Genomic DNA, 23,168 nt, shown 5'->3' with positions numbered 1-23,168 from the left:
TGTCAAGAGCTGCATAGGACACCAGAAACCAAACCAGAATTCCTGGAGCTCATAGACTGCACTACGTGTTTCGGAGCATAACCGCTTCTTTCTCAAGCCTTTTTAAGTTACACCCTGAAACATGTAGCCTTGCTCCCCACGCTGTGCCCCCCCCAGATGCGACATCACTTCCGGTCCTGTGCAGTCCATGCACTCTAGGGTGGCTCCATGATTTCTGGTTTTGTTTCTGGTGTCCTACCCAGCTGTCGACAGCAGCATCTGCTTCTTGGTTCCTGAAGACACACTGGGGCTCAACAGCAAGCCAAACTGGGTGGATTACATGCTCTTACCCTTATGCATCTTGTGAGTTGATACTTGTGATTTTTAATAAAGTCCTTCTCTATATACTGCACTTCGATGGCACTGTGGTTTCCTTCACCAATATGATGGGCATTCTTCCTCTCGCCGATCACATGGAACTTCTTGATCTTACTATTTTACCGTGAGCTGTAGATAGAATTTGTATCAGGGTTCCTCAGGGCTAAAAGGGTTGAGAAAGGCCACCATAAACCATTGTTTTTCCTAGAAGAGGCGGCAACTTAGTAAAACTGCCATTTAAGATGACTTAAAAAGCTTGTGACTCCCCAGATGTCCCGGTGGTACAATTGCAGGCAAGATCTCCTGCCCTTCTACGCATGCTATCGTCTCTCACCTACGTAAACTCTGCCGTGTTCTGTGGATGTGGGGATGACTCTGAACACCCGGCGTCCCGTCCGCAGCCCCTGCTTATAGAACTCCTTCATTAGCGTGTGGCCCTCGCCGTATATTCCTGTAGGCCTCAGGGAGCAGGTGTAAAGCGTTTTCCCATCCTTTATCTGGAGGAATAATACAAATGGAATCAAAATGAAATAAAAAAACACATAGATCTTCCTATAAAATAAATTGCCACTAAACACAGAACCCTTTCTCCTTCTCACCTTCAGGACTTCTCACATACCCTACTACTTCTCTTAAATCCCCTTCCTCTTGGCTTTGAGATGCACATGCCATCATGTAAGCAGACATAAATGATCCCCAAATCCCAACTTTTGTGCCCCCCCAACCCTTCCTGTGTGTGTTATAATCAAAAGTTCTAGGGGGGAGGGGGATTTGTGCTAGGATGGGGGTTGGGGGGGGCAGAGGATTTGAGCTGGCAGGATTGAGGGAGGCAAAGATTGTACTAGGAGGGAGGATTGGGAGGAGGATTTGTGCTAGGAGGGGGGATTGGGAGGAGGATTTGTGCTAGGAGGGGGGTTTGGGGGGGATTTGTACTAGGAGGGGGAATTGGGAGAAGGAATTGGGGGGGGAATTTGTTCTAGGAGGGGGGGCTGGGGGGAGGATTTATGCTAGGAGGAGGGTTGAGGGGAGAGGCTTTGAGCTAGGGGGGGTGAGGGGCAAGGAGGGGGCATTGGGAGGCAAATTTGTGCTAGGAAGGGGATTCGGGGAGAGGATTTGAGCTGGGGGGGCAAAGATTTGTGCTGGAAGGGGGAATTTGTACTAGGAGGGGGATTGGGAGGATAACGTGAGCTAGGAAGGGGATTCGGGGGAGAGGATTTGGGCTTGGGGGGATGGGGGAGGCAAAGTTTTGTACTAAGAGAGGGAATTGGATTTGTGCTAGGAAAGGGGTTTGGGAGGGGGATATGTATTAGGAGGGGGAATTGGGAGGAAGATTTGTGCTAGGAGGAGGGTTTGGGGGGATTTGTATTGGGAGGAGGATTTGTGCTAGGAGGGGGGTTTGGGGGGATTTGTATTGAGGAGGATTTGTGCTAGCAGGGGGGTTTGGGGGAGTTGTACTAGGGGGGAGAATAGGCAGCAGGATTTGTGCTAGAAGAGGGAATTTGTTCTGGGAGAGGGAATTACGAGGAGTATTTATGCTAGGAGGGGTCAGTTGGGGGGAGAGGATTTGAGCTGGGTGGAGGCAAAGATTTGTACTAGGAGGGGGAACTGGGAGAAGGAGTTGGGGGGGATTTGTTCTGGGGGGGATTTATGCTAGGAGGAGGGTTGGGGGGAGAGGCTTTGAGCTAGGGGGATGGGGGGCAAAGATCATTTGTACTAAGAGGGGGAATTGGGAGGCAAATTTGTGCTAGGAAGGGGATTCGAGGGAGAGGATTTGAGCTGGGGGGGGGGCAAAGATTTGTGCTGGGAGGGGGAATTTGTACTGGGGGGGGGAGAATTGAGAGGATAATTTGTGCTAGGAAGGGGATTCGGGGAGAGGATTTGAGCTGGGGGGGGATTGGGGGATGGGGGAGGCAAAGATTTGTACGAAGAGGGGGAATTGGATTTGTGCTAACAGGGGGGTTTGAGGGGGTGATATTATTAGGAGGGGGAATTGGGAGGAGGATTTGTGCTAGGAGGGGGAATTTGTTCTGGGAGGGGGAATTGTGAGGAGTATTTATGCTAGGAGGGGTGGGTTGGGGGGAGACGATTTGAGCTGGGTGGAGGCAAAGATTTGTACTAGGAGGGGGGATTGGGAGAAGGAGTTGGGAGGGATTTGTTCGGGGGGGGGGGGGCAAGGAGTTGTGCTGAGAGGGGGAATTTGTACTAGGAGGGGGATTGGGGGAGAGGATTCTGCGATTGGTCTAGAGCAACTGTTAAGCATGAATCATAGAGAATCCACTAGAAGATTACAATATTGGACAGTTTATAAAGGGGGGGGGTTACCTCCACTCTGAACCACCCCCCATGTAATATTTCATCACGCTGACCCCTTTTGTGATCCATTCTGCCCCCCTATTCCGTCTCTTACTGTTCTGTCAGATAGGAAGATGTTATGTATGCTTGTATGGATAAAACTACGGGAAATGTAAAATGAAGTTTGCGGTGATGTCACCACTTTATATGGTATATGCATATTATCCATTGTGACCACTAGAGGGAACCATTCAGCAGGCAGTTCTTTATATTCCCTGATCAGGATGCCACTGACATGCTACAGACCTTTTTGTGCAACATTTGTTGCATTCTGACACATTCAATGGGTTTATTAAAAGTCATTTAGCTTAGTAAATATGGTGTAGATAAGATAAGGGCACAGTTTTTGTTTGCGTATGATTGGATAATTGAGGTGAACATAGCTTCACCTTTATTCCTTGAGCTATAGTCAACATTCGTTTGGGCAATTGAAGACCCTCTACTCCTTCAGCAAACCATTCCCAATAAAGGTGTGCAAAGACAGTCGGGGATGTTCAGTAACTGCTCTGCCTACAATAAAGTAAAATGTGATTGGCTGTTCGGAGTTTCATCACTTTTGTACTTTAATGCCCATTGCTCGGACTTCTTAAGCCTGGTAGAAACAGAGTTTTGTAGAGTTACGCACCTTCCTTCCATTGGCCTCCAATACGATCTTCTCAGCTTTGGATTTGCTCAGTGGATAAGCTTGGTTGTGATACACGGTGTATTCCGTGTCCTCGTTACCCCTGGGGAAAAAAAAAAACACAAGAAAAATTAATTTGACTGAGAATTAGATGGAGAATGGTTGAAGAAGCTGAATTAGGTTTTGCTCTCAGAACCAGAAGTGTACCCCTTAATTAGGGGTCCCAAAGTTTGGAATTCATCTGTAAAATGTCCAAATCGGAGTGTCAAATGCTTTTAAATGATATGTTCATCCACAACAAGGCAATACAACATTTCCAACGCGTTTCAGGGGGTACGATAGACTCCCACTTCTTCAGGGCTCAGTAGTTTTGTAAACTTGGGGCAATCACTAAAATGAATTATTTAGAGCAGCCATTCTCAACCAGGTTCTGTAGAACTTTAGGGTTCTTCAAAAGGTTCCCAGGGGGTTCATTGGGCTGTAACTAATTGACCTCCCACCTGATGGTGCCTTAATAGTTCCAAGGCCAACACCACTAGGCATTTAGTTGCCTCTAATGCCGCGTACACACGGGCGGACTTTTCGACCAGACTGGTCCGACGGAACGAATCCGTCGGACAATCCGACCATGTGTGGGCTTCATCGGACCTGCAGTGGACTTTTTCAGTCGACAATCAGACGGACTTTAGATTTGGAAAATGTTTCAAATCTTTCTGCCGGAACTCTGCCGGACCCAGTTCCTATCGAGAAATCCACTCGTCTGTATGCTAGTCTGACGGACGAAAACCGACGCTAGGGCCGCTATTGGCTACTGGCTATGAACTTCCTTATTTTAGTCCGGTCGTACGTCATCACGTACGAATCCCTCGGACTTTGGCGTGATCGTATGTAGCCAAGTCCGTTCGTTCGAAAGTCCGTCAAAAGTCCGTCGAAAGTCCGTCGGAAAGACCGTCGGACCTTTGATCCCGAAAAGTCCGCTTGTGTGTACACGGCATAAGAGTGACATTCTAACAGCCACTGTATTGGGCATATTTCCCACACACCTTCCATGAAATACTTTTAGGATTGGTTCCCTGAGATCTGAAATTTGTCTTCTCCGTAGTAAAAAGGTGGAGAAAGGTTGTTTTTAGAAGAGGATCCAGGAGTAAAATAGCATCTGCTGAAACATCCAAATAATTAATTTTTGATGAGTCCATCCAAGTAGACACAATTTTTAAGCCCTAAAGAATGGAGGAGTTTTTTAGTACCCTCAAAATGCATTGGTTGTTTAAGATTGCCTTGACTCGAATGAACATCGCCATTAACCTCCTGTCGCCCATGTAGCCGCATATTTGTGGTGGAAAAGAGGGCGGGCTTTAATCCTTTTGCTGACAGAGCTGTTTTTGCGGGTTTTTTTGCACACGTTAAAAAAATAATTTTAGGCCTGAAAATAAACCCCCAAAAAACATTATATATTTTCTGAAAGCAGAAACCCCAGGGAATAAAATAGTGGTAGTTCCAATTTTTTCTGTCGCACAATATTACCACAAAAGGTCAAAGGGCACACAAACACAATAAATTACCCAATTTTTTTGTAAAATGTAAAAAAGGTGAGGTTGCACCGGGTAAATAGATACCCAATGCGTCAAACCTTAAAGCGGAGTTCCACCCTAAAGTGGAACTTCTGCTCATCGGATTCCTCCCCCCCTCCGGTGTCACAATTGGCACCTTTCAGGGGGGTGCAGATACCTGTATAATACAGGTATCTGCACCCACTTCCGGGTATAGCTAGCCGCAGCTAGCCGCAAACCCCCCGCCCACCCCCGTTGTGTTGTGGGAAATACACAGTTCCCACAACACAACGGGGACCAGTATAGACGCGCAGCGCGACTTGCGCATGCGCAGTAGGGAACCGGGCAGTGAAGCCGCAACGCTTCACTTCCTGATTCCCTCAGTGAGAATGGCAGCGGCAGCACCCGAGGACCAAGGGGCAGTTCGGTCTCGGGTGCCGACATCGCTGGACCCCGGGACAGGTAAGTGTCCTTATTTTAAAAGTCAGCAGCTGCAGTATTTGCAGCTGCTGACATCTAAAAAAATTTTTTTTTCGCGAAACTCCGCTTTAAATTTGCGTGTGCCTGTGAAATGGTTACAATCTTAAATATTTTCCCATAGATGACACTTTAAAAGTCCCCTGCAAGTCATCAGTTTAGCCTTACAGAGAACGCCTGGTGCTAGGGGGGTAGGGGCACACAGGGGGGCCTGGGCAGATGGGGGAAACATATGGTGCACAGGGAAGGCGATTGGTGCAGCAGAAGGGGCAATTACTGGAACAGATCCCATCGATCGCTCTCTCTGCAGCAGGTGAAAGCTGGCGGGAGGGAGAGGAGAAGAAGCCAGCTTTCAGCTGCTGCAGACAGAGCCATACAAGGGTTCGGTTCCAGTAATTGGTCCTTCTGCCGCATCAATCACCCTCCCCCTGGTCACATCTGATTCACCCTGCTGGCCCGGTCCCCATACAGGAGGATAGGTCTTACCACCTTATCCACGGCCCTGCACAGTCATATGCATCCATGTCAAGTATATCCATGGCAGGACATATGCATCCATGGACGAGGTACCTGTGCCGACAGCACTGAGACAGCTTTCAGTTTCTAGTTCACGATCAGGAGCCAGAGAAATGGGCTTTCCGATCATGTGACCACTGCAACAGCCAATCTTTGGTCTGGCATTCTCAATGGACAATTCACGCATAGAAAGCCGTGGAGTCCATTACTAGAAAAATAAAAAACTGCATCCAGAAAAAAAAATGTTACATTGTAAAAAATACAGTATGTATCAAGCCTGGTAAAACCCCACATCATGGGATGTTGGTTACCTGAAGAATGGATCTCCATGGATATTTGGACCCACAACCTCCATACTGCTGGTGTAGACCAGATATTGGATGCCTTCCTCCTCACACGCTCTCAGGACATTCTCCGTTCCTGCAAACCCAAAAAGGATTGACAGTCAGGTGACAGCAAGGAGAATGCTATAGTAAGGGTGGATTGAGTTGTATGGGTGACATGGAATGCAGACAAGGTCACCTAGTTTGACAAATATGTCTAAATTATTACACTAGAAGGATCTTCCTGTAAAACTGGTCACACTTCATAATTTTGTACAGCCTCCACCTCTTTTATTAGGATTGCCATCCATCAGCCCATCAATCATGTAAAAGAGTTACAGTAAATATGTAACATCAGAGCTACAGAGAGTCTTGTGACTCCTCCAAGCAATCCCTCTGAATCCCCTTCTCAATTTTGCGGTTAGATTTACCCCAAGTGTCGAAAGATGTAAGGACAAGAAGACAATTCTGAAATTTTAAGAAAGATGGTGTCTTAGACACTGACCCAGCAGTGCGGACATTGACCTCGTTATGACCAACCGAGCTGCCCAGGCCTCGTCTTGCATATAACCAAATCCAAGACTCAAGGCAAACATTTTTGATTTTAGTTTTGGATGTAGTGGGGAAGGGGTTCTAATCCCTGTTGGGTTTTTTGCATTCCTGGGCTCCTATAGAGAGATTTCCTCTCACTTGGTGTCTGGTGAGGACTTCCTGTTAGAGGGACAGAAAACGTTGGCCCTGGAACTATAGAGGCACCATCAGATGGGAGGTCAGATCAGCCACAGCCCAAGGAACCCCTGGGAGCCTCTTAAGCATAGCTCCCAACTGTCCCTGATTTGGAGCAATGTCCCTCTGTCCCTCTTTCCGCCTCATTTGTCCTTCATTTTGGTCTGATCTATATAGTTGTATACAGGGCTTTTTTTCAGGGGAAACCTCTGGCTCAGACCCTTTGGTGCCTACTCACCACAATCACTTGTAAAGACAGAAGTCTGGTTTCTGTGTTTACAAGTGACAGCTCTGCACCCTGTATGTAATGCAATCCTGGTATTTAATGCCCCTTTAAGACCCTCCTACTGTTTTTGTGAAATTTGGCTGAACACACCCACTATTTGATGTGATTTGGAGGGTGTGTGTGGGGGGAGGGGTTTTGTGGGGCCGTGGTTAAGTTCCAGCACCTATTGTTTGAGAAGAAAAGGCCCTGGTTGTATATAAAATGCACTTTTTATCTTTCCAAAAGTGTTTCCCAGTGCTAAACCTTTCATCCAAGTTCTAAATTGCTGCATCAATTTTAAAAGCCAATATAAAGGAAAAGTAGTGGTTAAAAAAGGACTTGTAGATTTAATTAACCGTTTTTTTTCCTTTTTTTGGTCATTTCCCCTTTAAGGGGGCATGGCAGGGGGCGTGCCCTATGCCTACATACATTTTCTAGTTTGGTGTCCCTTATTCTCGTCTCAAAATGTTGGGAGGTATGTCTTAAGGAACCCTAAAGTTCTACAGAGCCAGTGTTGAGAATGGCTGGTCTTATTACTTTTGGTGATTGCTCAAAGTATACACAACTATTGAAAACTCCTGTTGGGTTTTTATTGCCATCCAGGGCTCCATTAGAGAGATTTCCCATCACTTCCTGTCCTGCTAACAGGAAGTCCTCATCAGACAGGAAGTGAGGGGAAATCTTCAATAGGCTCATGAACAGCAATAAAAAAAAACTCAGGAAGTAGAAGAAAGGCATGCAGCTCTGGCTTTTCTCAAGAAGTAGGTACAGAGGGAGTGATCCTCCTTGGATTGCTGACTCAGGAGTGGTGGCCAAAGGTCAGCTCTTTGCTGGAGTAGGGATTGGGTGTGCAAGGAAGGGAGTGCCAAAAGCAGAAAGCACTCACTCATCAGAATTATTACATTTTTTTCAAATTTGTAAAACAATGCAACTGATCATCAGCACATCACAGGTGCAATACTCTGACTCCTGCACTCTTTACCTCCAGCCTCAGGTCCATGCAGAGGACCTTCTGTTATGGTGCTGGAGGAGACAATCATTGGACTACCAGTGGTACGACGCCACCACTCTGCTGCCAGCGCGATCTGTTGCGCTGGCATATGATTTGTAGTCTGCCCATTCACAGATCCCCATGAATAGATGAATGATTTCAAATAACAACCAGGAGCAAGAAGCACCCTAGGTTTCAAGGTGGGGTTGAGTTTATCGGGGTGATGTATGTGACGGTGCTTCATGTTACATGCTAAATACGGGTGTAACATGCAACGTGAAAACATTTTCAAAACCTTTTATTATTTTCCTTCCACTTCACAATTATGTGCCACTTTGTGTTGGTCTATCACATAAAATCCCAATAAAGCACAAACACCAAAAAGCACCAAAAGAGTTCCTTAGAGTCAAGTGCTTCACTGACTTCAACCCGATAGAACACCTTTTGGGATGAATTAGAGCGGAGACTGTGAGCCAACCCTTCTCATCCAACATTAGTGCCTGACCTCACAAATGCTCTTCTGGAAGAATGGTCAAACATTCCCATAGACACACTCCTAAACCTTGTGGACAGCCTTCCCAGAAGAGTTGAACTGTTATAGCTGCAAAGGGTGGGCCAACTCAATATTGAACCCTACGGACTAAGACTGGGATGTCATTAACCTCCCTGGCGGTATTCCCGAGTGTGGCTCGGGGTTAAAATTCAGTCCCATTAGCGGTAACCCCGAGCCACACTCGGGATCGCATTGCAGGATCCTGGGGCAGCGTTACTTACCTTGTCCCCGGGATCCTGCGATGTCCCCCGCAGTGTCCGAGGGCTCCGTCCTCCTCCGAAGCCTATCCGTGCCAGGCTCCGTTCCCTGCGAGCGGCGCGACGCACGGGGGCAGAGCCTGGCGGCAAATTCAAAAAAAGTAAAAAATCATAACACATACAGTACTGTAATCTTACAGATTACAGTACTGTATGAAATGATTTCACATCCCTTTTGTCCCCAGTGCTCTGGCCCATGCCCTGCATGCAGTTTTACATGATATACACTGTTCTTTCTGCCTGGAAACTGGAGATTGTCCATAGCAACCAAAAAGTGTCCCTTTACGTCAAAAGTGGCTTTAGACCAGCTAGAAAACAGCGATAGTAAATTAGAACACTTGCAGAATTGAGCGATAGTGAATTGTGGGGAAATTTATTTTATTACTATTTTTTTTTATTTTTTTAAATTATTTATTTTTATTTTTTTATATTATAATTTATGTTTTTGTGTTTCAAACTTTATCATACCCGGGATATCTACTAGACTCTGGTTTGGACAGATTTAAGTGTGTTATTGTTAAGATTTACAGACCTACAATATAAAACGCCAAATTTCCATGCAAAATAATTGTACCGCTTTCAGCACCTAAAATCCGAAAGAATCATACCGCCAGGGAGGTTAAAGTTCATGTGCGTGTAAAGGCAGGTGTCCCAATACTTTTGGTAATATAGTGTATATTGTGAGATTCGGGTGATTAGTGATGTGGAAATGTGAGGCCTATGATTTTTACCTTAAATGATAATTCACATTAATAAATGGACATACAATATGGTTTAAACAGTGTGTTAGAAAACTGCCTGGACTTTCTGAGAACAGCTAACATCATAAAACAGCTCTGGTATGTTATCTAGAGTTAGTATCTAGGAAGCTCTGTTTATAGTGTCCACTATACTATACTACCTGGTTTATAGATGTACTGTAAATAAGACAATCCCTTGCGTGGAGGGAATCACTTGGGGGCTGGGAGGATGGCCTCTAATGCCACGTACACACGGCTGGACTTGCCAACGGGCTAAAGTCCATTGGCATTTCCGATGGAAAGATTTAGAGTTCTATATCTGAGTCCGTCGGAAATGCTGACAGAAAAACTCTGGGGCATACACACGGTCGGAATGTCCGTCCGAAAGCTCCCATCGGACTTTTTCTGTCGGCATAACTGAGAGTGGTAATGTTACCAAACATGTTTTACTTAAATGGAATTGGGCACAGAGGGGATATAGAAGCAAGCCAAGCTTTCTTGTTTTTTTATGACCTCCAGTTGACCAAGTGTGGGCCACCTGGCTTATGTGAGGGAATAGGACTCTCTTCAACCCCCCCACCCTTGAGTGAATATGTGAGAGGGGGTGTTTCCACCGGGAAGGAGTTAAGGAGAGGTGGACTTTTCAGAAAGTGTATATATTGGAACACAGATGACTGGCCTTTTTCTTCAGCTCACAGATTAGGTGAAGTATGGTCATGTAAGGGCTGCCTATGTATCTATATTATCTCATTTCTCTTTACTTCTCTCTAACTTTTTTCTGTCCTAGGTGCCTTAGACAGCTTTCACACCGAGCCGCGGGGGGGCGTCGGCGGTAAAGCAGCGCTATTTTTAGTGGCGCTTTACTGTCGTTTTAGCGGCGCTGTTTTAACCCCCGCTAACGGCCAAAAAGGGGGTTAAATCCGCCCGCAAAACGCCACCGGAGCAGCGTTTTGCCAGCGGTATCGCAGCTCTGCCCCATTGATTTCAATGGGGAGCAGCGGTGGAGGAGCGGTGGAGGAGCGGTGGAGGAGCGGTGGAGGAGCGGTGAGTTCACCGCTCCAAAGAAGCTGATGGCAGGACTTTTTCTGATGCCCTGCCAGCACACCTCTCCAGTGTGAAAGCCCTCGGGCTTTCACACTGGAGTGAATGGAGCCGCTTTTTTCAGGCGCTATACAGGCGCCATTTTTAGCGCTGCGGCGCCTGAAAAACGCTGGCAGTGTGAAAGGGCTCTTAATACCTTGATAGCACGTGTATGTCGATTGTAACCATATCTCATTTTTGCATTAACTATCTTTGTACACTGGCAACACTGTATTTGTAACATCACTATGCTATATTTGGTAAGTACTCATCAGTGCCGCCTACGAGTGCCCATCAGTGCCGCCTATGAGTGTCCATCAGTGCCGCATACCAGAGCCACCTATCAGTGCCCATCAGTGCCACCTATCAGTGCCCATCATCAGTGCCACCTATCAGTGCCCATCATCAGTGCCGCATACCAGAGCCACCTATCAGTGCCCATCATCAGTGCCACCTATCAGTGCCCATCATCAGTGCCGCATACCAGAGCCACCTATCAGTGCCCATCATCAGTGCCACCTATCAGTGTCCACCATCAGTGCCACCTATCAGTGCCCATCATCAGTGCCACCTCATCGGTGCCCATCAGTGCCGCCTTATCAGTGCCCGTCATTGAAGAAGAAAACGTACTTATTTACAAAAATTTTTAACAGAAACAAAGAAAAGCTTATTTTTTTCAAACTTTTCGGTCTTTTTTTTTTATTTGTTGCGCAAAAAATAAAAACCGCAGAGGTGATCAAATACCACCAAAAGAAAGCTCTATTTGTGGAAACAAAACGATAAAAAAATGTGTTTGGGTACAGTGATGAATGACCGCGCCATTGTCATTCCAATTGCGACAGCGCTGAAAGTTGGCTTGGGCAGGAAGGTGTATAAGTGCCCAGTATTGAAGTGGTTAAGGGCGTGGTAGCCCACTTTTATTTAAAAGAATGGAAAAGTTCACAAAAGACATCAATTGCCCATGCAGGGTGTTCCACCATTACTGTTACTTGCACAATCAGAATACTTCAGCCTCCTGGCTTACTCTCTTGACACACAGCTGCTTTGGGCCTCAAGCCTAGGCCTTAGGTCTGCTCCTCAGACCAAAAGAGTTCCTTAGGCCCCTTTCACACTGGGGCGGTAGGGGGCGTCGGCGGTAAAACACGCTATTTTTAGCGCTGTTTTACCGCGGTATTCGGCCGCTAGCGGTGCGGTTTTAACCCCCCGCTGGTGGCCAAAAAAGGGTTAAAACCACTCGTATAGCGTGGCTATAGCCACGGTATTGCCGCGCTGTCCCATTGATTTCAATGGGCAGGAGCGGTTTAGGAGCGCTGAATACACCGCTCCTTCACCGCTCCAAAGATGCGGCTGACAGGAGTTTTTTTCTTCTCCTGCCAGCGCACCGCTTCAGTGTGAAAGCCCTCGGGCTTTCACACTGAACAAACAGTGGAGGCTGTTTTGGGTCAGTTTGCAGGCGGTATTTTTAGCGCAATAACGCCTGCAAACCACCCCAGTGTGAAAGGGGCCTTAGAGTCAGGGGCTCTCTTAGCTTACTCACGATCAGCTCCTTGCTGCTCTGTCAGCAAGACTAAATCCTCCTCCTGCAGACATGGACGCTCTGTCTGCCCCATGCAGCCTCTCTGACTCCTGGAGAGGATTGGAGTCCTCCTGACTCCCATGCACAGACCTCCTGTCTGTTGGGTGGAGCCCTGAGCTAAGCTCTAGCTCTGGGCTATAATGAGGCCAGCTTACACCTGGATATCCAGCGTGCCAGTTTCTCCAAGAATCAGACTTAAACCACTCATCTGAGTAGCACGGGGTCCCACTGCTACAGTAGCTATATATATTTATACACATGCGAAAAGGAGAAAGGTAAGAGTTACATAGACCGTAATCTCCGTCTCCAAGGCTCAAGTATTTATATGAAGTTTCCTCCCTACATGTGGGCAGAATTAACTAGCTGACAATTATTTCAAACTAAAAACAGGAAAACGCCCTCTGACTATATAGAATATCCATGTGTATGGAAAATTACATTCTCCATCTGTTACCTATCTACGCACACCGACCAGCCATAACTTTATACCCACTGATCGGTAAAGTGAATACCATTGTGATGATCTCCTTGCAATGGCATAGGAAGGTCGGTGGGATATATTAGGTAGCAAGTAAACATGTTGTCCTTGAAGTTGATGTGTTAAAAAGCATAAAAAATGGGCATCGCAGTTTGTTGTGTATGGGGCTGTGTAGCTGCAGACTGGTCAGGGTACCCCTACTGACTTACAATCCACAGACCAAAGCTCCTACAATGGGCACGTTATCATTAGAACTGGACCATGGGGCAATGGAAGAAGGTGGCCTGGTCTGATGAATCACGTTTTCTCTTACATCATGTGGATGGTTGGGTGTGTCACTTACCTGGGGAAGAGATGGCACCAGGATTCAATATGGGAAGCCCCACCCCCACCCCCAGGGAGACAATGGGATGCTTTGGGCAATGTTCTGCTGGGAAACTTTCGGTCCTGCCATTCATGTGGATGTTAGACACATACCATCTACCTAAACATTGCCGGTGACCAAGTAAACTCCTTCACAGAGTCTTTTATGGATAGAAAATGCGAGACGCTCATTTATGGGCTGATAGATCTGTGGTCATGGTCTTATGTTGTATGTTCATGGTCAACTTTTACAACTAAAAACTCATGGTTAGTGTTTGGCTGAAGCCATTTATTATTAATCAACCGTGTTTACTCTTTTTAAATCATAATCACAACAGAAACTACCCAAATGACCCTGATCAAAAGTTTACATACCCTGATGATTTTGGCCTGATAACATGCACACAAGTTGACACAAAGGGGTTTGAATGGCTGTTAAAGGTAACCATCCTCACCTGTGATCTGTTTGCTTGTAATTAGTGTGTGTGTATAAAAGGTCAATGAGTTTCTGGACTCCTGACAGACTCTTTCATCTTTCATCCAGGGCTGCACTGACTTTTCTGGATTCTGAGTCCTGGGGAAAGCAAAAGAATTGTCAAAGGATCTGCGGGAAAAGGTAGTTGAACTGTATAAAACAGGAAAGGGATATAAAAAAGTATCCAATGAATTGAGAATGCCAATCAGCAGTGTTCAAACTCTAATCAAGAAGTGGAAAATGAGGAGTTTTTATTGAAACCAAACCAGGGTCAGGTAGACCAACTAAAATTTCAGCCACAACTGCTGGGAAAATTGTTTGGGATGCAAAGAAAAAACCACAAATACCTTCAGGTGAAATACAGGACTCTCTGAAAACATGTGGTGGGGCTGTTTCAAGATGCGCAATAAGGAGGCACTTGAAGAAAGATGGGCTGCATGGTCGAGTCGCCATTACTACGCAAATGCCACAAAGTATCCAGCTTACAAAACGCCAAACAACACAGAGACAAGCCTCAAACCTTCTGGCACAAAGTCATTTGGAGTGATGAGACCAATATTGAGCTTTTTGGCCACAACCATAAACACTACATTTGGAGAGGAGTCAACAAGGCCTATGATGAAAGATACACCATTCCTACTGTGAAACACGGAGGTGGATCACTGATGTTTTGGGGATGTGTGAGATACAAAAGGCACAGGAAATTTGGTCAAAATTGATGGCAAGATGAATGCAGTATGTTATCAAAAAATACTGGAGGAACATTTGCATTCATCAGCCAGGAAGCTGCGCATGGGACGTACTTGGACATTCCAACATGGCAATGATCCAAAACACAAGGCCAAGCCGACCTGTCATTGGCTAAAGCAGAATAAAGTGAAGGTTCTGGAGTGGCCATCTCAGTCTCCTGACCTCAATATCATTGAGCCACTCTGGGGAGATCTCAAACGTGCCGTTCATGCAAGACAGCCCAAGAATTTACAGGAACTGGAGGCTTTTTGCCAAGAGGAATGGGAAGCTTTACCATCTGAGCAGATAAAAGAGCCTCATCCACAAATACCACAAAAGACTTCAATTGATGTTAAAGGGGGCAATACACGGTATTAGGAACTGGGGTATGTAAACTTTTGATGAGGGTCATTGGGGTAGTTTCTGTTGTGATTATGATTTAAAAAGAGTAAAACACAGTTGATTGATAATAAATGGCTACAGCCAAACACTAACCACGAGTGAAAGAAAAGTTTTTGTGTTATCATTCGTATTCTCTGAAAAATGGCTAAGAAATCAAAAATTCTGCCAGGGTATGTAAACTTATGAGCACAACTATGTGTATATATATATATATATATATATATATATATATATATATATATATATATATATATATATACACACACACATATACACACACATTCTGTAAGTCGATAGTCCATGGACTGGTTAGTACTGCTCTGCCAGATGTGCGATTTCTGCTCCTGGACTTGTGCAGTGATTTTTATGTTTATATTTCTTTGTTCAGCCTTGTTAACTATGTAAGCATCTCCTGAACCCCATTTATAAGAAGTCGCTTGTGTCAAACAATAAGTGCATTGATACATTACAACTGTATATGTACAGTGCTCAGCATAAATGAGTACACGCCTTTTACAAAGTAAGATTTTAATCAATATCTCAATGAACACAAGAACAATTTTCAACATGTTTACAACATTTGTTTAGCTCGTTACATGAAAGTGAAGTTAACCACATCATTACTGGGCACTTTCGCCCCCTTCCTTCCCAGACCAATAAGCAGCTTTCAGCGCTCTCGCACTTTCAAATGACAATTGAGCGGTCATGCTACGCTGTACCCAAATTTAATTTTTATCATTTTGTTCGCACAAATAGAGCTTTCTTTTGATGGTATTTATTCAGGACTCCGTTTTTTATTTTTTGCGATATAAGTGAAAAAAGAGCGGACATTTGGAAAAAAAAAAAAAAAAACAATATTTTCTTCTTTCCGTTTTAAAAGAAATCCAATAAAATCGAATTTTGTCATAAATTTCCGTTAAGTGTATAATAATTGGTTTGTGTGATCACGGATAGATGTACGCAAATGATCATGTACAGATGTGCGCAGGTGATCACGGACATATGTGTGCAGATAATCATTGGGACGTGTGATTTTAGTAGGAGACAGGTGTTTTTATTATTTGGGGACATGTGTGTTTTACATTGTGTGGTGACACTAGGTTGGTGATCAGTGAGTAAAAAGCTGTAAAAAAATAGCTCATACTCACTGATCACCAGCCGGCTGCAGCGACCCCCTCTCCTCACCAACAACTTCTGTGTGAGGAGAGGAGAGCCGATTGCCTAGCAACCGGCTCTGTGTTTACATCACATGACGGCTGTGATTGGACACGGCCGTCACGTGATCAGGAGGGCCAATCACAGAGCCCTCCTGCCGATCGGAGATGCGCCGTGTCCAGGTGACACGAGCGCATCGGTATCTCGCCGCTGCATGGGCACGCGCGCGCGGGCGATCCCCCTCCTGAGGGACATATCCACTCAGAAGGAGAGAGCGCCCACCCGGCCCTTTATGTGCATTGGCCGGGTGGGAAGTAGTTAATAATATAACTATAATATAACTTACAAAATCTTCAGTTTTACTCTAACTAGTTGATGCAAAAATGAATACAGCCTGAAAAAAATGTGTAAGGACAACACCAAGTCTTCTAGGCATGGAATGAACAAGTTGGTGACATACTGCAACATCGATCTTTTTCCACTCTTCAAAAACGATCTTTTAGAGGCTGGGTGGAGAGTGTTGCTCAACTTGTCTCTTCAGGACTCCCCATAGGCGTTTGATTGGATACAGATCAGGAGACATACTTGGCCACTGAATCACTTTCACCCTGTTCTTCTTCTGAAGTGCAACAGTGGCCCTTACGGGTGCATCTCTTAAAATTAGAATATCATCAAAAAGTCACGTATTTAAGTAATTTAATTCAAAACGTAAAAGTCATATACTTTATATATATCCGTTACACACAGAGTGATCTATTTCAAGCATTTCTTTCTTTTACTTTAGTGGATTATGGCTTATAGCTAGTGAAAACCCGAAATTTAGTATCTCAGAAAATTAGATTACATAAGGATTTTTTAATACAGAAATGTTGGCTTACTGAAAAGTATGCCCATGTACAGTATAGTACTGCACTACAACACTCAATACTTGGTCGGGGCTCCTTTTGCATGAATTGCTGCATCAATGTGGCGTGGCGTGGAGGCGATCAGCCTGTGGCTCTGCTGAGGTGTTATGGAAGCCCAGGTTGCTTTAACAGCGGCCTTCAGCTCGTCTGCATTGTTGGGTCTGGTGTCTCATCTTCCTCTTGACAATACCCCACAGATTCTCTATGGGGTTTGGATCAGGCGAGTTTGTTGGCCAAGTTAGCACGGTGATACCATGATCATTAAACCAGGTATTGGTAGTTTTGGCAGTGTTGGCAGGTGCCAAGTCCTGCTGGAAAATGAAATCAGCATCTCCATAAAGCTGGTCAGCAGAGGGAAGCATGAAGTGCTCTAGAATTTCCTGGTAGAGGGCTGCACTGACTTTGGACTTGAATAAAACTCAGTGGACCAACACCAGCAGATGACATGGCTCCCCAAATCATCACGGACTGTGGAAACTTCACACTGGACCTCATGCAACTTGGATTCTGTGCCTCTCCACTCTTCCTCCAGACCTTGACTTCCAAATGAAATGCAAAAAATTTTCCACAGTCCGTAAGTAAGCCAACATTTCTGTATTAAAAATCCTTTTTGTTTTTTTATTGGTCTTATGTAATAATCTAATTTTCTGAGATACTGAATTTTGGGTTTTCACTAGCTGTAAGCCTCAATCATCAAAATTAAAAGAAAGAAATGTTTGAAATATATCACTTTTTGATGATATTCAAATTTTATGAGGAGCACCTGTAGATGTGTGTTTTGGATTATTGTCATAAAAAATGATACAATAACCAAGGGCAAGGAGTGATGGTGGCATCTTCTCTTTCAATATAAAGCAGTACATCTGTGAATTCATGATACCATCAATGAAATGCAGTTCCCCAACACCAGCAGCACTCATGCAGCCCCCAGCACTCATGCAGCCCCACAGAAGGACGTGGCCACCACCATGTTTCACTGTAGGCACCGTGCATTTTTCTTTGTACTCCTCACGTTTGTGACACCATACACTTTTTGAAGCGATCAGTTCCAAAAACATTTATCCCGGTCTCATCACTCCAGAGTACAGGGTCCCAGTGGTCTTCTTTTTCAGCATGGGCCCTGACAAATTCTAGGCGGGCTTTTTTGTGCATAGGCTTTAGGGGAGGCTTCCTTCGTGGACGACACCCATGCATGTCATTCCCCTGCAGTGTACGGTGTATTGTGTAACGGGAAACAATCACCCCAGTTTGGCTTTCTACTTCTTTAGCTAACTGCAGTGAACTTGCATGGCGATTTTCTTCAGCCCTTCTCATTAGACACTCTTGTCGAGGTGTTTAAGCGATTGTAAAGTCTTGTTTTTTTTTTTTCCTATAAACAACAAACATGTTGCAGTGGATTTGCACAGAGCAACCCAGATCCTTCTCTTTTCGGGTCCCTCTTCTGTGATCCTGGCCCCTCCTTCCTGCTCAGTGCCCCCCACAGCAAGCAGCTTTCTATGGGGGCACCTGAGCCGAGTCACAGCTCCCTGTGTCCATTCAGACACGGAGACCCGACCCGGCCCCGCCCCCTCCTTTCCCCTGATTGGCTAGCTGACTTTGATTGAAAGCAGTGGCAGTCAAGGGCGCCGTTGCTGTGTCTTAGCCAATCAGGAGGGAGAATCTTGGATGGCTGAGACACTCGTGGACATCGTAGGACAGAGAGAGTGACCTCAGGTAAGTGTTAGGGGGGCTGTTGCACACAGAAGGCTTTTTATCTTAAAGCATAGAATGTATTAAGATTAAAAAAAAAACCTTCTGACTTTACAATCCCTTTAACTTCCGTGGACGACCTGGACGTCTCTGAGATGGTTGCAGGTCCATCTTTGTTACATTTTTGTATCACTTTTGCTCCAGTATTCTGACTGATAAGTAAAGCTTTGCTAATCTTCTTGCAGCCTTCACCTTTCTTGTGTAAAGAAATTATTTTCTTTCTCAGGCCTTGTGACGTTTCTCTTCCACGTGGTGCCATTGCTGACAGCATGAAATGGGAGGGGCTTTCTTTGTTAAGTAACAGCCTTTTATAATCAACTGCCTGCGGGACACCTGTTTCAATGAATAATTTACTTGTAGTTGAATTCTTGTTAATTTGGATTTTGTCGTCTAAAATTTAGCTTTGCTCCTAAGACTTCTATTGGGGTGTATTCATTTTTGCAACATGGTCTTTAATGAATTTGTTAGGAAAAATATTTTTTTGTCTTGGTTGCAATCAGTGGCCTGCATTTATTGGGAGTATTTTATTGTATAATGTTACATAGAAAATGTTGATTCTGAAAGGAAAGGAAGGGTTTTCTGACAAATCTGTTGGGGTGTACTCATTTATGCTGAGCACTGTACATAAATATCCGAGAAGAAGAAAAGGGAAGCGTCACTAATGTGGATCAGGGGTCTCCAAACTTTTTAGACAAAGAGCCAATTTACTGTCCTTCAGACTTTAGGGAGGCTGGACTATAGCCATGGGAAGTAGAAATTGTCCTGGTGTCAGTGGTAGGAAACAACAAATCTTTGGTATTTGGGGGAAGGAAAAGTGCTGCATTGTTGGTGTCCGGAGAAATTGTGTCCCATCTTTGGTGTCAGTCGGAAGAATAGTGTCCCATCTTTGGTATCAGTCAGAGGAATATAGTCCCATCTTTGGTGTCAGTGGGAGGAATAGTGTCCTATCTTTGGTGTCAGTGGGAGGAATAGTGTCCCAGGTGTCGGTGGGAGGAATAGTGTCCCAGGTGTCAGTGGGAGGAATAGTGTCCCATCTTTGGTGTCAGTGGGAGGAATAGTGTCCCATCTTTGGTGTCAGTGGGAGGAATAGTGTCCCATCTTTGGTGTCAGTGGAAAGAATAGTGTCCCATCTTTGGTGTCAGTCAGAGGAATAGTTTCCCATCTTTGGTGTCAGTCAGAGGAATAGTGTCCCATCTTTGGTGTCAGTCGGAGGAATAGTGTCCCATCATTGGTGTCAGTCGGAGGAATAGTGTCCCATCTTTGGTGTCAGTCGGAGGAATAGTGTCCCATCATTGGTGTCAGTCGGAGGAATAGTGTCCCATCTTTGGTGTCAGTCGGAGGAATAGTGTCCCATTTTTGGTGTCAGTGGGAGGAATAGTGTCCCATCTTTGGTGTCAGTGGGAGGAATAGTGTCCCATCTTTGGTGTCAGTGGGAGGAATAGTGTCCCATCATTGGTGTCAGTCGTAGGAATAGTGTCCCATCTTTGGTGTCAGTGGGAGGAATAGTGTCCCATCATTGGTGTCAGTGGGAGGAATAGTGTCCCATCATTGGTGTCAGTCGGAGGAACAGTGTCCCATCTTTGGTGTCAGTGGGAGGAATAGTGTCCCATCATTGGTGTCAGTCGGAGGAACAGTGTCCCATCTTTGGTGTCAGTGGGAGGAATAGTGTCCCATCATTGCTGTCAGTGGGAGGAATAGTGTCCCATCATTGCTGTCAGTGGGAGGAATAGTGTCCCATCATTGCTGTCAGTGGGAGGAATTGTGCCCCATTGTTGCTGTCAGTGGACAGAAAAGATCCCCATCATTGGTGTCAGTTTGAGGAATAGTGCCCTGTTGTAGTAGTGTAGTTGTTGTTGCATTATAACCTGCTATACCAAACTATTTATATAACAAGTATTTATATGTAGGTTCCTCCTTAGATGTGGGAAGAGTTTATTAGCTGACAATTGTATCAAACCAAGTCAGAAAACGCCCTCTGACCATAGGTGTGCGCAGCCTATTGCATTAGGGTGTGCACCCCAAAGTTCAAACACACATGCGCAGTAGAGCAGTGGATGGTGTTGGTGTCAGTTTTTTGTTTTGATTATTTTATTTTTTTTAAATATTTTTTTTCATAAAAACAAATTATGAAAAAATTAAAAAAAAAAAAAAAACAACAATATAAAATATTAAAAACAAAAAATATTTTTTTTACAATGTGTTAGGAGCCCCATTGAGGGCCATTGGTGAAATAGCAGAGAAAGGGACGGAGGACAGAGATTTCCCAGTCCCTTTCTCTGTAGCCCCAGCTGCCATGGGGGTTAAGCAGGGGGAATCTGCATTGCACAGGGTGATTAGGGTGTGCCCAGGCACACCTGGCACACCCTGTGCGCACGCCTATGCCTCCGACTATATAGAATGTCCATGGATAGGGTAAAATTCCTCTTTCCCCACATGGAAGGATATTGAGCTGTACATAGAATACTATGTACTGACATACCCCAAACACTCCATTGTCCCATGAACAGTCATTCCATACACTGTGCTGTACACGGCATGCTATGGACCCCACACTCTACACCAGCCTCTCTCAGCAAGGGTTCCTTCACAGTTTCCAGGGGGGGGGCCCATCTCCACTTCTCCCCCTGAATCATTTTCAATTGAAGCGACTAACAAGGAGTACATTGACTCTATGTATATACTGTATAATGTAGACAGAGTCATCTCCATCTGAGAGGCTCATTATAACTTATCACACAAAACTATTTATATGACAAGTATTTGTATGTCATTTCCTCCCTGGATGTGGGAAAAGGTTATCAGATGACAGTTATTATGTCAGACAGGAAAACTCCCCCCGACTGTATAGAATTAAAAATTCCTATTTCCATCCATCTGGTTTGTGTAAATCGAGGAATCAGTTATGAAGAAAAAAATGATACGGTCAGCACAATATTCCATATTCATATGCCATGCCATACTGTAGAACTCCACACCAAGTATTACACACTCTGAGCCACCATGTGCTATACACTGTGCTGTACATTACATACTTCAGAGTACTGAACTCCTTATGAGTACATTGCATACCCTGGAATGCCACAAATGATATTCTGTACTGTACATACTATATGCTGCACTGTACTGAACTACACAGCATTCTACTCTGTACCCTCTATACCTCTCCACTGCGTACACTGTGCTGTATACATTACACCTCTCCACTGCGTACACTGTGCTGTACATATTACACCTCTCCACTCTGTACACTGTGCTGTACATATTACACCTCTCCACTCTGTACACTGTGCTGTACATATTACACCTCTCCACTCTGTACACTGTGCTGTACATATTACACCTCTCCACTGCATACACTGTGCTGTACATATTACACCTCTCCACTCTGTACACTGTGCTGTATATATTATTCCTTTCCACTCTGTACACTGTGCTGTATATATTATTCCTTTCCACTCTGTACACTGTGCTGTACATATTACACCTCTCCACTGCATACACTGTGCTGTATATATTATAGCTCTCCACTCTGTACACTGTGCTGTACATATTACACCTCTCCACTGCATACACTGTGCTGTATATATTATAGCTCTCCACTCTGTACACTGTGCTGTACATATTACACCTCTCCACTCTGTACACTGTGCTGTATATATTATACCTTTCCACTGTGCTGTATATATTCTACCTTTCCACTCTGTACACTGTGCTGTATATATTATTCCTTTCCACTCTGTACACTGTGCTGTATATATTATACTTTTCCACACTGTACACTGTACTGTATATATTATACCTTTCCACTCTGTACACTGTGCTGTATATACTATACCCTTTCCACACTGGGCTGTACATAGTATACCTCTCCACCTTGTACAGTGTTCTGTATATAATTATACCTCCACACTTCTGTACCATGTGCTGTACATATTTTATCTCTCCACTGTGCTGTACATAGTAATTCTCTCCATTCTATACACTGCACTGTACATATTATACCTCCCCATTCTGGACACTGTGCTGTACATAATATGCCTCTCCTCTCTGTACACTGTGCTGTACACAATATACTCTTCCCACTAATCATCAAGCCATTGTCACACACTGTATAGGCCGGGTACACATGTACAGACGGTCGGTCGGATCAGCAGGAACCTGTGTACTCCTCTCCTAATGACTGTCTTCTTTTGAACGGCCTCATTGGAAAAACAGCATTCATTCAGAGCATGTGGCCAATGGCTGCAGGGCTAATCTGTGTATTGTGGCGGGGGGGAGGGGGGGGGGGGAGGGGAGGGGAACCCCCCCGCTGTCAGAATACAATAGCACAGAAGGGGAGATCCCCCGTGTCACGTGGATGTGAGGGATCTGTCAGTTTTCCTCCTCTGGCCCTTTGATTGAAGGACATCAAACAGTGCGTGTTTATCCAGCCTGAGATCTCCGGATCTTCATCCCATTCCAGGGCTGGGCACACATTTCCCTTCTATTTTTATTCCAGCCGCAGATGACAGGGCGAAGGTTTATTTT

At 45.0% G+C, this 23,168-nt stretch overlaps 1 protein-coding gene across 3 annotated transcripts in view; it reads right to left on the bottom strand.

Annotated features, from left to right (window-relative positions):
- The window catches only part of HSD3B7 (hydroxy-delta-5-steroid dehydrogenase, 3 beta- and steroid delta-isomerase 7), a 108,963-nt gene that overhangs the window by 7,487 nt on the left and 78,308 nt on the right, over positions 1 to 23,168 (bottom strand). For all 3 annotated transcript variants that reach the window (XM_073635765.1, XM_073635767.1, XM_073635766.1), the window contains exons 4-6: positions 6,186 to 6,294; positions 3,335 to 3,434; positions 692 to 854 (exon numbers count right to left, since the gene is read on the bottom strand). In XM_073635765.1, coding sequence (XP_073491866.1) covers positions 692 to 854; positions 3,335 to 3,434; positions 6,186 to 6,294 — 372 coding nt within the window. The remainder of the gene's footprint in view (positions 1 to 691; positions 855 to 3,334; positions 3,435 to 6,185; positions 6,295 to 23,168) is intronic.

This window comes from Aquarana catesbeiana, linkage group LG06 (genome assembly GCF_042186555.1).
Source record: "Aquarana catesbeiana isolate 2022-GZ linkage group LG06, ASM4218655v1, whole genome shotgun sequence".
Classification (NCBI taxonomy): domain Eukaryota; kingdom Metazoa; phylum Chordata; class Amphibia; order Anura; family Ranidae; genus Aquarana; species Aquarana catesbeiana.
The sequence above is the reverse complement of the archived record's forward strand: the minus strand, read 5'-3'. Positions and strand labels throughout refer to the sequence as shown.